The 15,283-nt window shown below is 52.9% G+C and overlaps 1 protein-coding gene across 11 annotated transcripts in view; it reads left to right on the top strand.

Annotated features, from left to right (window-relative positions):
- The window catches only part of CPNE5 (copine 5), a 114,431-nt gene that overhangs the window by 62,310 nt on the left and 36,838 nt on the right, over window positions 1–15,283 (top strand). For 9 of the 11 annotated variants that reach the window (XM_034961988.3, XM_034961989.3, XM_034961985.3 and 6 more), the window contains 3 exons: window positions 2,648–2,752; window positions 12,306–12,347; window positions 14,708–14,783. In XM_034961988.3, the coding sequence (XP_034817879.1) occupies window positions 2,648–2,752; window positions 12,306–12,347; window positions 14,708–14,783 (223 nt within the window). Of the gene's footprint in view, window positions 1–2,647; window positions 2,753–11,777; window positions 11,970–12,305; window positions 12,348–14,707; window positions 14,784–15,283 lie in introns of those variants that run through there. The other 2 variants (XM_034961992.3, XM_057302488.2) reach the window with 2 other exon arrangements.

The following is a 15,283-nucleotide window of genomic DNA, read 5'->3' as shown; positions in this document are numbered from 1 at the left end:
GTTTCAGTTCAAGGGAAAACTGATTTAAAAATCAGTTTTCCTGAACGTACAAAACAAGGGAAATTAGGTATGATCATTTGCATGACAAAAGGATTCTTTGTCTCACCAAAGGACTCCCAGAAGGATTTCTTTAAATAATTCTGTTGACTTTGACTTGACTTGATGTTGGGGAGGAAAAGGCCTGCATATTGTTCCGGGCGTCCACACAGGCCCCCTCCAGGGAGGCAGAGTCAGGGTCAAGCTGGGCTTGTCTGGCTAGGGCCGGCTGGGAGGAGGAGAGGGATTTGGGAACAGGAGAGGGGTGCGCTGCAAAGGGTGATTGGGAAAGATTGCTCTAGCAGAGCGCTGTGTAGGATGGGTGGGGAGGGTGCGGGGAAAGGGAGAGCCTCGTGACCGACATGGTGAACAGGTGGGAGGTACTACCAGCTCCCACCCTGGAGCTGTGCCGTGGAAATGCAGGGGAAGGAACTGGGGAGGGGAGGAAGGGGGCAAAAGGACAATGAGGGGACCTCACTCAGCCGGACTTGGATGGGACCAAAGTCAGAGCCCTCTCCCTGGCAGTGGAGCCAAGGGAACCCAGAGTGCTTGCAGAGCAGCAGGGAAACTGGTCTGATCAGACCCGGGAGGTCGTGGGAGTTTATTGGGGGGCAAGTTTCATTCCAAGTGTGAGCTGGAGCATTCCGGGGGCAAGGAGACACTGATCCCTTCTAGGGGATTGCGTGGGGCACTGAAGAAACTGATTCGGAGGCCCGCCTAGCGGTGGGCCAGTATCCCGCCCCTGTGAAAGGGCGATGGCTGCGCTGGTGAGAACAGGGTGGTCACTGAGGGTTTGCCGGGAAAGGAGTGGAAGGCCTGCAGAGACACCCCCAGTTAGGAGGAAGGTCAGTGAGGGAGCCAGGAGAGGGAACTGTCACACCAGCCACAGGAGGAGGGACAAGGCAAGGAGGCACCTGCTGTGCCCCTGGAGCTGCACCTGATCACTTAGAACACCTGGCGAAGCTTGGCTCTCAAGCGAGAGGAGGGAAAGGGAGAAGTCAGTGGTTCCAGAGGTGGGAGGCTGCAGAGGGTCCACAGGGGTCTGTGTGATGCTTGGGGGGTGGTATTTGGAGCCTAGCAGGGCTTCTGCACAGTATCATCCCCCATCCCTCTGGGACCACCCATTCCCTACTCCTTGTTGTCCCTCCAGCTCCCGTCCCCCCACTGCCTTCCTGCCCCACCTGCCTGCCCCAGTCAGGGGCAGCTGTGGCCCCTCCTGCTCCCATCCCCATTCCCATCCTCACCACCAGCTCTGGGGTGTGTGGGGAGGTCTCCCACATGCATCTCCACACTCCAGTGGGTGGGTGAGAAGGAGCAGAGAAGAAAAATGCTAAGCCATGGTGACAGAATGACATTTTGACTTGAAAATTGCCAGAGAAGAAATGACACCGGCTGTGTGGGTATGGGTGGAGCCCAGGCACTTATTTGGGTGACCTTTCCAACCAGAGATGTAGCTGGGGCGGGTTGTGGGAGATCTGAGAGAGACGCCCCTGCCCCCAGCTCAGCCCTGGTAGTGGCTGCCCATCCATGTGGCAGGGCTGGCCTCCAGGATGGGTCCAGCGAAGCATGGCGTGGGGCGTGGGCAGGGACACTAGATTCGGGCCCATCTGGGATAAGTCAATTCTGAACTTTTAGTTTGCAAAACAGGTTCATGGATTCAGACGGGAAAAGCAGAAAGGGTCTTAGAGATCGTCTAAGTTAGGGGCTTTAATTTCATTGGATTGACATACCAGTGAAAGCTATGGAAACTCGCCCCCCAAGAAATACATTGATTCATTTAAAAAGAATTATTGAATACCTACGAAGTGCCAGGCACTGTTCTAGGCACTAGGGATGTGCCAGTGATCAAAAGAGACAAAAATCCTTGCTTTTATGAAACTTACATTTTAGTGACAGACCATGAGCAGAATAAATAAGGAAAAAATAGACTATATCAAAATGTCAAATGGTGACAAATGAAATAGAAAAAAAAAGTCTGGGAGGAGTCTAGGGGATGTGAGAGGCAGGAGACCAGGCAGTTGTCAATTTTAGATACGGTAGTCAGGGGAGGTTTCGTGGAGATGGCGTTTGAAGGTAGTGAGGAGTGAGTCACAAAGATGGAAGTGGAGGAGAGAATATTCCAGGCCAGGGGAGCAGCAGGCACAAATGACCCATACATCTAATTTCTCCTAGTGTTTCCGGGGTTCACAGACCCCTGAGGTTCATCTGCTCATCCTTCTGTGGATTGCAGATGGAGAATCTTTGATAGAGGGTAACTGCCTGGGTTTACAGGTGAGGAGCTGGAGGCCCAGAGAGGGGAGAGCTTGCTCAAGGTCACACGGTGAGGTGGCCCCAGAGCAGAGGCTAGAACCCAGGGTTCCTGACACCCTGGGACTTGTCCCCACCTCCAGGTCCTCACCTGGTACAGGAACCCTTTCTGCAGGATCTCCAGCAAATGGCCGCCTAGTATCAGCTTGGCTGCTGTCAGTGATGGGCAGCTCATCACCTTTTGAAGCCATCATTTCCGTCATCCAGGAACCAGAGATGTGAACCAGCTGACTCCTCTGTTGACCTGCATTCGCCTCCCTTGGGTTTGGGCCTGACAGCCTTTCCCTCTCTTCTTCTTCACCAGGTTCACCATTTGCCACAAGACCGAGGTCATGAAGAACACCCTAAATCCAGTCTGGCAAACTTTCTCCATTCCCGTGAGAGCCCTCTGCAACGGCGACTACGATCGGTGAGATGAGAAAATGTCCCTTCTTTTTTCCTTCTGCTTCTGGGCCCTCCCCAAGCACAAGTGAGGGAGGCCCCATTCATATTGACGTGGTCAGTCCCATCAGTAGAAATGAGGCCTTCTGGAGTTGTGCAGTAGGGGGTGCCCTGCACAGGCTGGGGCTTGGTGAGCCCCTCCACTCTTCCCCTGCTGCACCCGGCAATGTCTGCCTCTTCACAGCCTCACAGATCCTCTTCTCCCCACCCGCCCCACCTCTTTCCCCTCTGTCTGGCATCCCCACTGGTGGGAAACTCCCAAGGTTAGGGGGATGGGAAGTGCCCAGGATTCCAGGGAAACCCAGATGGGTGTCCCGGGTGCCCAGGCCTGGAGCTCAGCAGCTTGTCTTTTCATTGTTCCCAGTGGAGGAGCAGATGGCAGCAGGGAAGCAGGGTGTTGATGCAGGCAGAAGCAGCTGGTCCCAATTCCTGGCCAACAGGCTGGGGAGTCAAGATCCTAGGGATACATCCTGCCAGCCTAGTTGCCATAAACAAACGGGGTAGAGTGCAAAGAGCTTCTGGGATTTCTTTCTCTTTTTTTAGACAGCGTCTCGCTCAGTCACCCAGGCTGGAATGCAGTGACAGTGGCGCCATCACAGCTCACTGCAGCCTGGACCTCCCAGGCTCAAGCGATCCTTCCACCTCTACCTCCTGAATATAGTTGGGACTACAGGCACCTACCACCACGCCCAGCTAATTTTTTATTTTTGTAGAGACTGGTTTCGCCGTGTTGTCCAAGCTGGTATCAAACTCCCGGGCTCAAGCAATGCACCCACCTCTGTCTCCCAAAGTGCTGGGATTACAGGTGTGAACCACCATGCCTGGCAGATTTTTTTTTTTTTTTAATTGAGATGGGATTTCACTCTTTCACCCAGGCTGGAGTGAAGGGACATTTTCTCATCTCACCGATTTCAGCTTACTGCAGCTTCCGCCTCCTGGGCTCAAGCAATTCTCCCACCTCAGCCTCCTGAGTAGCTGGTACCACAACCATGCACCACCACGCCCGGCTAATTTTTTGTGTTTTTGGTGGACATGGGGTTTCACCATGTTGCCCAGGCTAGATTTTTTGTTTTAACATATGCCTACTCTTATTACATGTTGGCTATCATCTTCATCATCATTTGAGTGTAGATTGTTGAGTGTAGATACCAGATACCTGGTTGCTAATTCTGACTCTGTGATCAAAAAGCACTGTCAACCTGGGCAATCCTTGACCTGTCTGAGCCTGAGTTTCCTTATCTGTAAAATGGGTATTAAAATGTCTGCCTACTCTACAGGACTGCATTGACGCTCACATGACACAACCTACACAACAAGGCTCTGGTGTGCCTAAAATACCAAATTCAGCATCTCATCCACAAATGTTTAGGGAACCCCTGTCATGTACCAGGCACTGTGCTAGATGCTGGGAAGTCAGCAGGGTGCAGTCTTCACCCTTCACCCAACCTAGTGGTGTTTACATGCCAGTAGGGGAGGCAGACATTAATCCAATAATCACACAAGGAAACATGTAATTATACATTGTAGCAAGCGCCGAGAGAGCGAGTGGGGCCACCACCCAAAATGGGAGCTGTGAGACTGTGTTGGTTTCTGTTGAGTCAGGAGAACCCATCCCTGTCTCCTGGTGATTGCTGCAGCTCAGGTGGGTGAGCTGGTAGGGGGCTCACGAGCAGGGCTCTCTGGACAGCTAAGAAAGCTGGGCCTCTTTGGGCCACTCCGACAGGAGCACTGGGGTGTCGAAACAGACACCTGGGGTCAGGCGTGGTGGCTCACGCCTGTAATCCCAACACTTTGGGAGGCTGAGATGGGCTTGAATCCAGGAGTTCAAGACCAGCCTGGGTAACATAGTGAGACCCCCATCTCTATAAAAAAAAATTTAAAAATTTAAAACTAAATTTAAAAAAATTAAAACATTAAAAAAAATTATCTGGGTGTAGTGGCGCACATCTGTGGACCCAGCTACTCAGGTGGCTGAGGTGAAAGGATCACTTGAGCCCAGGAGTTCAAGGCTGCAATGAGCTATGATTGCACCACTGCACTCCAGCCTGGGATGCTGTCTCAAGAAAAAAAAAAAGAAAACCTTAAAAACAAAAAAGAAAACAAACAAACAAAACCAGACACCTTGGGGCAGCTGGGAGCCTGAAAAGGCATGTTGAGGGGATGATCAGCAGATGAATGGCCTCCAGGCACCCCTGTTTCCCTCAGAAGAAACCCCCAGGCTGCCAGTTTGAGACATGAGCTTGTTCTTTTTCCTGCCTCTTGGCTGGGACAGAAGAGCCACAGTCTGTTCCACAGGTGGTCACTGAGTGCCTCCTGTGTCCCAGCGTGGCGCCTCTAGCTGTGCGGCATTTAAGCGAACAGGGTCGCCTTCCCATCTTTAGGGAGCCTGTGGTCTGACCACAGGGAGCACAGATGTGCGCATGTATTTTAGACAGATAAATAAGTGCACAAAATAAGACTGGGAACAAAGACGGTCTTAGCGCTGCAGTCAAACAAGCCTCTGTTACACATCTAGCTGGCTCCTGGGGCTTCTAGAGTGGGTGAGGGGATGAGAGGACGGGCTGGTTGGAGCAGTGAGTTCTAAAGAAGGCCCAGGAAAGGCTGGAAAGTCAGGGGTGGAGGATCCTGGGGACAGGGGCACGGGAATAAAGGGAGATGGAAACAAAGTGAGAGGAAATTCAAGGTAGGAGGATGGGAGAGTATGGCAGTTAAAGTCTCACAGGGCAGAAGGAATTGGGGATCTCTGGCCCAACTGACCCCTCACAACCCTGTATCTCTAGAGAGGAGCTCCCAGGGTTGCAGGAGCCAGCTTTGTCAGGGACAGTGAAAGGGGCAGCAGGGCTCGGAGGCCTGGCTTCACCTCTGGGCCGTTGGAGGAGGTGGGTATTTATTTGGTGGGAGGGGCAGGCTCCCACCTCCCCCTCTGAGGCAGAGCCTAGCCTCATCTCGCTGCAGGATGGCTCTCCCCCATGTCCAGAAGCAGATCTTCCATAACGTGACTGACAGTAGTGTTAATCAAGGAGGCCAGGGATGTCACTCTGGCTCCAAGAATGATCAGGCCTATCCCCCCGCCCCCCAGCCCCAGTGTAACCCACGCACCCAACAGACACTCAGGAGGTGCCAGTATCAGAAGGCCCTCCAGGGTAGGCAGGGGAGGGCCCTATGCAGGAAAATGGGGCCACTGTCCCCTCCTTCCAAGACACCTCTTGGAGCCTCACAGAACGTAGTTGATTTAATCCAGCAGCCGTGTCTTCCAAGCCAGTCAGGCCCCAGGCACTGTGTTGGGTGCTGTGGGGGCCTATTGACCCAAGCCTCCCTCTTAGGTTGCTCCCAGGCCAGTGGGGAGACAGACAGGTCATAATAATAGCAAAGACTCCTCTAGCACTTAACCATGGGCCAGGCCCTGCTCTAAGTGCTTTATGTATAGGAACTAATTTAGTGCCCCCAACAATTAGCTCATTGCAAGGAGGTGCTGATGCTAGCCTTTTTACAGGTTAGGAGACAGAGAGGCCCTGAGAGATTAAGTCACTTGCCCAGTGTCTTGCTGCCAGCCGGTGGTAGAACCAGGATTTGGACCCCGGCAGCCTGGCTCTAGATTCTGTGTTGTTAATCCCTATGCTCTGTTGTCAGATAGCCAAGACACGGCATGACAGGGCTGTGACCAGGGTGCATCTGGGGGAGGCTTACTAATGAGCACCTTGCTCAGGGGTTAGGGGCAGTTCTGCTTTCTGATTAGAGGTAGGGAAGCTGCTTGGATTGGTTTTAGTCCTCAAAGCATTAACGTCCTTCTGGCTTTAATACCAAATAATTCAGAGGGGAGAGGAGAGGGGAACAGCAAGAAGGAAGAGGAAGACCCAAAAGGCCTTGGTACCTGCCTGGGTAAGGGAGTGAAAGAGGGGAAGGGATAATGGTTCAGCGTTTGAGGGCAGGAAAAGGTGGCACCACCGACAGAAATGGGCAGTGTGATCAGCAGCCAGATTCTTACTCACAGATTTGTGTTCCGCAGTTCTTTTCACAGCCTATCTGAAACCCATTTTTAAAAAAATTATCCTTCTTAAGTTATAAAGATTATGTTTGTTGTTTGAAAACGAGCTGCTGCTGTTGAGAGGTTGGGGAAAGAGAGGTAAACATGGTTTCAGCCACATTGAGAGGAGGCAGCTGTGGACCAGGCACAGCTAAAGCAGGAGGGGACAGCAGTCTAGGGTCTCCAGGAGGGGGGTGGCCAGAGATCTGGTGCCCTGAGAGGCCCTGTGGGTGATGCCAGAGGCCAGGAGCAAGAAAGAAGAGGAGATGGTCAGAGGGATAGGAGGGAACTAAGAGGAGGGTGGCACGGTCAGGGAGCATCCCCTCCTATTGTGAGAAGAGGTACAGGAGAATGAGAACCTGGGCCTGATGAGAAAGGGCAGTGTTCTTGGAATGATGGGTGTAGAAGCCAGTTAATATGATTACAGTTACTGAGGACTTAGGACATGGACCAAGTTGTATTCTAATTGGTTTAAATGCGTTATCTTATTTTGTGAATTTAAATTTTACAATAACTCTAGGAGCCGGGTCTAGTGCTGTGCCCATTTTACAAGGGAAATAGAAGAGAAGATATTATATAACTTGCCAGAGTAAGGAGAAGCTGCATTTCCCTCCTGTTGAAATTGCCTCTGGCCTGGCCCTCTGGCCTGGAGTCTCCCTGCCTTTGCTATGTGTCCAGTCCACACAAGGCCAAAACTGAGGGACCTAGCTGAGCAGAGCTGAAGTCACAGGAAGTGGCATCAGGATCAGAGCCAAGCCAGCCTTCCGGTGGGGTAAAGTGGGGTGATGACAAGAAGCACTTCCCCTGCCTTCCTGGAATTTGCCCTACTCTCTTAATGTTCTGTGACTTGAGGATTTGTCCCTGTTAAACCACAGTTGTCTGGGTCAGGCTGCTCACACCTTGATGCTGAATGAGTAGATTTTAAGAGGGTGTTAAGAGTGTGGAGTCCTCACCTGGAGAGAGGAAAGGAGTCACCGCAGCTTCCCACTTCTGCCTGGCACCCTTGATGTATGAGTTCCTTCTCTTTTGCATCCGGCCACAGATGAGCTCCCAGGAGGGCCAGGCACCCTCTCAGGCACCTCCACAGATGGCCTCGATGAAGGGTGTCGTACCGTTCTCGGTATTCACATGCAGAAGCTGAGGCTCAGACGGGAGGCACAGTCACCGCGGCACTGCCCGGTGTTGCGCAGTGCAACCTGGGGGCCAAGATTGCCGCCAGTCTCACTGCCTGCCCCAGATGAGGCCCTGATGCTCCTCTTCCTGAAGAGTTGAGTGTTGGACTGACTCAAGTCCATTTAAGGCAAAACCCCTCAGGGCCTGTCAGCCCTCGGGACTTGTAAGCCGCAGGGAAACCTTCCCCCTGCCAGGCAGAGGCTCATTAGGAGGCAGACCTTGCAGCTCAGCTGGGAGGAAACTATAGATAGAGCTAGTTGGTGTGCCGTGGGGGCAGCCTGGCGTTTTGGCTGGTGTCTCTCATCCCTGCTGGCTTGCCCAGGCTCACACATATCTGGCTCTGTCATTGTGGCTCTAGGTGTCCAGAGGCCCAGGTCACTGACTCCTGGCATCACCACTGACCAGCTGTGTGACTCACGGAGAGCCACATACTCTTGGCCTCCTTTTGTGATTTTGTAGAATGAAGGTATTATTACCTGCACAGTCCATTTCATCACATTGTTAGGAGCTCTCAGTCAGCCAACAAATATGTATACAGCACCTGATATAGGCCAGGCACTGTTCTAGAAGCTGAAGATACAGCAGGAAACAAACAAACAAAAATCCCGGGCCTCATGGAGCTGATATTTTCAAGAAGCATGGGAATTGTTTGAGAGACAGGAGCTTGGATAAAGGGATGGAGTGTTTTAGACAGGAACAGAGCAACATGTGTCCAGCGCTGACTGTACGTGGAGATAGTTTACTTGCACAGCAGCTCCAAAGTGGCTGTGATTTTTCTCAATTTGGAAAGGAGGGGAGTGTCTGAGGGTTAAGCCAGTTGCTCGGGGCAACAGACCTAGTACTTGGAAGAGCTGAGACTGCCAGCCAGGGCTGCTCACCCCACAGCCGAAGGTCTTTTCTGCCCACTTTGCTGCCTCCTAGGTTAGGCCTCTGTCCTGAGCCTTTGTATGCCAGATAAGGTGTTCATTTGGTGGTCTGCAGAAGCCCATTTCATTTTCCCACACCCAATAAGCCTGTTCTCTTGGGTGCCGGCCCCAGAAGTCACAGTCAGCTGGACCGCAGCTTTTGTTGGCCCTGTGCTAAGGGGTTGGGAGCCAAGGCCAGCAGGTGACAAGTGGCATCTGCAGTGACTTCAGGCAGCCCAACCAGGGTGGACAGCCACAGAACTGTGAATATGGCTGGGCACGCTGGTTCACGCCTCTAATCCCAGCATTTTGGGACGCCAAGGTGGGCGGATCACTTGAGGTCAGGAGTTTGAGACCAGCCTGGCCACCATGGTGAAACCCCGTCTCTACTAAAAATACAAAAATTAGCCGGATATGATGGCATGCGCCTGTAATCCCAGCTACTCAGGAGGCTGAGGCAGGAGAATCGCTTGAACCCAGGAGGTGGAGGTTGCAGTGAGCCGAGATCGTACCACTGCACTCCAGCTTGGGCGACAGAGCGAGACTCTGTCTCAAAAAAAAAAAAAAGAACTGTGAATAGGGTAGTCAAAGCCTTATTTGTCTTCTCCCCATGGTCTTCCCCCTGTCTCTGGGCACTATTTCTCTCACCTCCTTCTCTCCCAAGGCTGGAGGTACAGACTTTGAGCTAATCTGACCCCCAGGCTGCAGCCATCCCTGGAGCCTTAATGGAGGCCAGGCCGAGTTTGCACAGGAATCTCATTCAGTGGTCTCAACCTGGGTTGCAAGTTCAAATCCCCCTGGGGAGCTTTTAACAATTCCCATGCCCAGGTTGCACTCCAGACCAACTGATCATGAATCTCTCGGGTAAGACATTGGTGTCAGTATTTCTAAAGCTTCTCGGGGGGATTCCAAATTGCAACCAAGTTTGAAAACTAGTGCTGTCTTCTAGAGAAGGTCAGTGGCTCTGGTTGCACGTTAGAATCCATCACAGAACTTTTCAAAACTACCCAGGCCTGAGTCCTATCCAGACCAATTAAATTAGGCCCTCTGGCCTGGGATTAAAACTTTCCCCAGTGATTTTGTGGATATCCAGGGCTGTCACCACGACTGGGGTCCTCCTCCAGCCTCTGAGCTTGTGGCCATCACCCATCTAGTCACCCGAGGGGCTGGCGTTGGTGGTCAGAGGAGAGCTATTCTTTGCTGGGGTCTCTGAAGGTCCCCTGCAGAGCTTAGCGGTCTGGGGAAGGACTGGGAGGCCACTGGGCAGGGGTAGAGAGACTTCAGCCTTGTGGGGCCATGACCGAAGTCCTGGACTGGGAGTCAGGGCCTTGGACTTGTTCTGGCTCAGACCCTCAGCTGGGTGACTCTAGGCAAGTCACTGGAGGCTCTTAGGGCCCAATTTTCCCATCTGACAGTGGGGTGGAGGTCATCACTCCAGAACACATACAGCATAGTCACTAGGGAAGCCTTGAAAACAGATTCCTGAGTCTTGCCCAGAGCTGGGCCTGGGAGTCTGTGTCTGAAAAGCTGCCACTGATTTGGCCAGGCAGTCAGGCTTGAATCAGAAGTTGCAAAGCCCAAGTACCTAGGCTCAAGTGTCCCTGATTTAAGTAAATTTCATACGAAAAACTATCAGAGGCTGGGCGCCGTGGCTCATGCCTGTAATCCCAGTACTTTGGGAGGCCGAGACGGGTGGATCACTTGAGGTCAGGAGTTCGAGGCCAGCCTGGCCAACATGGTGAAACCCCATCTCTACTAAAAATACAAAAAATTAGCCAGGTGTGGTGGCTCACGCCTGTAATCCCAGACACTTGGGAGGGTGAGGCAGGAGAATCAGTTGAATCCGGAGGCGGAGGTTGCAATGAGCCGAGATCACGCCATTGCACTCCAGCCTGGGCAACAGAGCAAGACTCCATCTCAAACAAACAAACAAACAAACAAACAAAAACCTATCAGAGCGCGGCCAAATGATGAAGTGGAGAGAAGGAGGCATTTTTGTAGAGACCCTCCCATGCAGCAGGCGGGCCTTACTAGCTTGTTCTTGCAGCTGTTCTGCAAGGCCGTTATTACTTCTCCTTTCAATGGTGGCTTATGGCTCGGGGAGATTAAGTGACATCTCAGGTCCCATAGTGAGGGGCCCAGGTCCAAGCGTAGGGCCGTCCTGGTCTTTCCACTCTTTCCAGCTCATCAACCCACCTTCAGGGGCTTAGGTGATTTTTTTTCCTTTCCACAATAATTCACCTCAGAGAGACATGGTTTTTTGTTTTTCACAAGAATCTAAAGGATTCCTTTAAATGGTGGGCTTCCATGCCTGCCCCATTGTACAGGAGTGCTGGTTTACAGAAATCCAGTCTGTGCACAACCTATTGGGCATTCCTTCATTCAGAACAGTTTCTGCCCTGCTGCGGTGGATCTGTCGCCTACCCTTGGTCCTGAGGATGCTCATCTGAAAGGAGACAGCGCCTCCTCCTGGGGGGGCCACAGAAGCCCAAGGCTGACTCCTGGCAGGCCCGAGGAGATGGGCGAGATGATGGGATGTTAACAAAGATAGGCCCAGGGAGCTGCCTCTCTGCACCCCACTAAGACCTGAAGGCTGAAGACCCCAGCTCCCCAGGCCCTTCCCACCTCCCCAAACCTGACCCTGCTGTGGGACCCTGGCAGCTCCCCTGTCCCTGGGCATCCCTGGAGGATCGAGCAGCTGGCACCAAGGGTTAACCGCAACCCTCCACCTCCCTCCTCCCAGCTCTGGTCCGCTAGCCTGTTGCCATGGGAACGTGGCTAAAAATAAAATGGGCTCTCAAAGCCCATCCGCATGCATAGGAGTCAAAACAAACTAATTAAAGCAGCCAGGCTAAAATATGAAGATAATTACACCCTCACTCAGGAGCCAGTCGTGGGGATGGAAAAGCTCAGCGGGCCATCCCCGAGCCGGGGCCCTGGGCTCCTCCCTGACGTGCAGGGCTGGCTCCCACACCCAAAGCCCTCAAACCCTCAACAAGCAGTCTTCTTCCCTCCCCTCCACCCTGCCGGGGCCTGAGATCCAGGGAGCACCACACTCCCACCTCCCCGCTCCTCCACCCCTGGTAAATCCACAGTGCGGCTCCATGCTGAGCTTATGCCCCTTCTGCAGTGGCCAAGAAGAAGGTGGGGTGAACTGAAGTCTGCAGCTGTTTTTCCCACATTCTCCTTGAAATTCTGGGCAGTCCCTACACAGCCCTGGCTGCCCTTTTCCTAAGGCCTTTCCTAAAAGGCCTCAAGAGAGATCCTTGTCTCTCAGGCCGCTGCCTCCCCACCCAGAGCCCTGGGGCCCAGAGGGAGTCCTGGCCTCCCTGTCTGGTCCGGGAACATGAAGAGGGCCTCATCCTCAGCCACGTGGGTGTGGGGTTGGGCCCATCCCAGCAAAGGCCTTTGTTTTGCAGGACCATCAAGGTGGAGGTGTACGACTGGGATCGGGACGGCAGGTAAGCAGGCAGGAGGGCGGGGGCGAGAAGGTGAGTGGGGATGGGGACAGCCACTGGGGAGGGGTTTGGGCCCTGCCCTCCCATGCGGAGCTGTGACCAGGCTCCCCCCCGCAGTGGCTCTGGGGGTGAGGGAGCCTGGGTTTGCGTGTGTGTGGAGGGTGAGGGAGGGGTCCTCTCCTGCAGTAGCTCCTCCCCATCCAGCTCCACGGAGGCACCAAAGGACCTCTGTCCTGCAGGATATGGTGTGAGGGGCATAAGAGGCCTCCTTTTTCCCAAATAGCTGCCCAGGGGCCCGCCAGTACCCACAATCTCCCCACGCTTGGCAGAATTTAGGGCTTTCTGAAGAGTGCATGTTCTAGGGCACAGACACCAGTGAACTTCAAGCATTCATGGACACATTTTCCGCGTGAAGACTCGGGCTAAGCATTGTGGGGTGACGGAGATGCAGAGGAGCCCAGCCCTCAGAGACTCCCCACAACCTAGCAGGGAGGCCAATTGTACCCGTACAGCCCTCGGCTCATCAGAGGAGCTGTTTGCAGAGAGCCAGGACTGAGGGAATGGGCTGTGGGAAGGGAGAGCTAGGAGGCGTGAGTGGACTCATGGGCCGTGAGACAGTGCCTGTGTAGGGCTGTCCCTGGCTGCTGGGAGGGTGCTTCCCACTCAGGGTCTTTGGGAGGCCAGTACTTCTGGGAATCCATAGAGGAGGACAAGAGCAGGCCTCTCGAAGCTTCAGTCCAGAACCCTCCCTGGCTTCTACTTGTCGGCTGAGCCAAATCCAAATATGTCACCCTGGCTTTTGTGACATTTCCATTCTGTGGCACTACCAAGGAGTGACTTAGGAGGACTTCAAGGTCCCCCCAGTGTCCGCTGGTACCTCCCAAGTCTGTGATATGGACAGGGGGTTTGTTTTATCTTATGTAAAGTGCTATGCAAATGCAGCTCCAGGTGAGACCCAAGCCCCCTTCCAAGGAACTCTCCTTCCCCTGAGACCAACCATCCTGCAAGAAGCTCCAGAGCCGCTATGCCCTCCCCTCCTTGCCTCTCAGCTACCTCACAGTCAGCTTCATTGTTTCCACCTGGAATTTGCCTCATCTTACCCTGGCGTTCCCGTACTCCTTTGCCTGGAATAGTCTCCTCTTCTGTGCCAGTTGGGGACAGCTACCAGGTGCCACTGGGTCCCACCATGAAGTTGCTCATAGTCAGAATGCTGAGAGCTGTAAATATGTAGACACAATACAGTGTAGGCTCAGGGGGGAGGGGCGGGGCCCCAGGGACACCTCTTGGGCATCAGTCTCCGGCTGGATGCCCCAGGCCAGCACATTGACCAAGGCCCTCTGGCAGTGACTGGGGAAGTTAAAGGAGCCAACCCTGGGGTCAGTGGGAGTTCTGCTGTGTACAAGTCTTGGCCGTGCTTGATGTAAGCACTCCAGAAGGTGTGGGCACTGCAGAAAACACTTGCAGCCACCCAGCTGGACATCGCTCTCATTATGTTTTAAAAATAATCTTATTAGAGAAGGGTTTAATGAACACCTTTAATCCCATCACCTGAATTTAACATTTGTTAAATTTTATTATATTTGCTTCATCTATGTTTTGCTAATGTAGCTTAAATTATAGACTTCACGGCATTTTACCTCTAAATGCTTCATTGAAAATGTCTAAAAAATAGGGCACTTTCCCACTTACCCACAAATGCCAGTATCATACTTGACACATTGAACAATATTCTTTTTTTTTTTTTTTTTTTTTTGAGATAGAGTCTCACTCTGTTGCCCAGGCTGGAGTGCAGTGACACAATCTCAGCTCACAGCAACCTCCACCTCCTGGGTTCAAGCGATTCTCCTGCCTCAGCCTCTGGAGTAGCTAGGATTATAGGTGTCCACCACCACGCCTGGCTAATTTTTGTATTTTTAGTAGAGACGGGGTTTCACCTTATTGGCCAGGCTGGTCTCGAACTCCTGACCTGAGGTGATCCGCCCGCCTTGGCCTCCCAAAGTGCTGGGATTATAGGCATGAGCCACCGCGCCCAGCCACAATATTTTTAAATACCATTCACTATTCATTTCATATTCAAATTTCCCCAGTTGTCCCCCAAATACCCTTGTTCAAACAAGGATCCAAGTAGAAGTGGGTGCTGTTCTTCCAGGGCCCTGCTCTTTACTGGGTGACAATTGGGTTTCTTCCTCTGTGGGCAACACTGGGCTCTCTTCCCACGGACCCAGCCTGTCTGCTGGCGTGTGCCCCTGGAGTGGAGTCCCAGGTAGAATTGGGAGCCAAAGAAACGGATGTGTGCAAGGCTGGGGCTGGGCAGAGGCAGGGCACAGCCTGGCCTTGGTCTCAGCAGCCGTCTTCCCTTGCAGCCATGACTTCATTGGGGAGTTCACCACCAGTTACCGGGAGCTGGCCCGTGGGCAGAGCCAATTCAACATCTATGAGGTGAGGTGGGCACCCGAAATCCGGCCCAGTCACTGAGGACTGTAGTGAGCCATGCACTGGGCTGGGGGCTTGGTGTGTTTTCCTGTGAGAAAGGGGTTATTGTCCCATTCTACCGTTAAGGAGACCAAGTCTTGGAGAAGTGCGAGAACTTGCCCAAAGTTCCACCATTCAGTAAGTGGCAAAATCAAGACACAAACAACCCAGACTTGGCTGATTCCAAATCACCGAGTTATAGTGTCCCCATAAAGAGCACTTTCCACAAGCAAGAGAGATAGGAGCACGATGGGAGCCAGTATACGAAGGTTCTGGGCTTGAGACCTGAGGTCCTGAGTTCAAGGTGGCCTTGTGCTTTCAATCAGAACAGTTTCAGGGCCTGCTGAGTATCTTACCTGTTTCAGAATGAAAACTTCAAGAGAATGAGGTCAGGATACCTTCCTTGTTCTAGCCCCAGAGCTGGAGAGCCTCGGACAAGGCACCTGATCTCTCTGGAGGTGTAACAG

The sequence above is a fragment of the Pan paniscus genome, chromosome 5, assembly GCF_029289425.2.
Source record: "Pan paniscus chromosome 5, NHGRI_mPanPan1-v2.0_pri, whole genome shotgun sequence".
NCBI classification, from domain to species: Eukaryota; Metazoa; Chordata; class Mammalia; order Primates; family Hominidae; genus Pan; species Pan paniscus.
The sequence above is the reverse complement of the archived record's forward strand: the minus strand, read 5'-3'. Positions and strand labels throughout refer to the sequence as shown.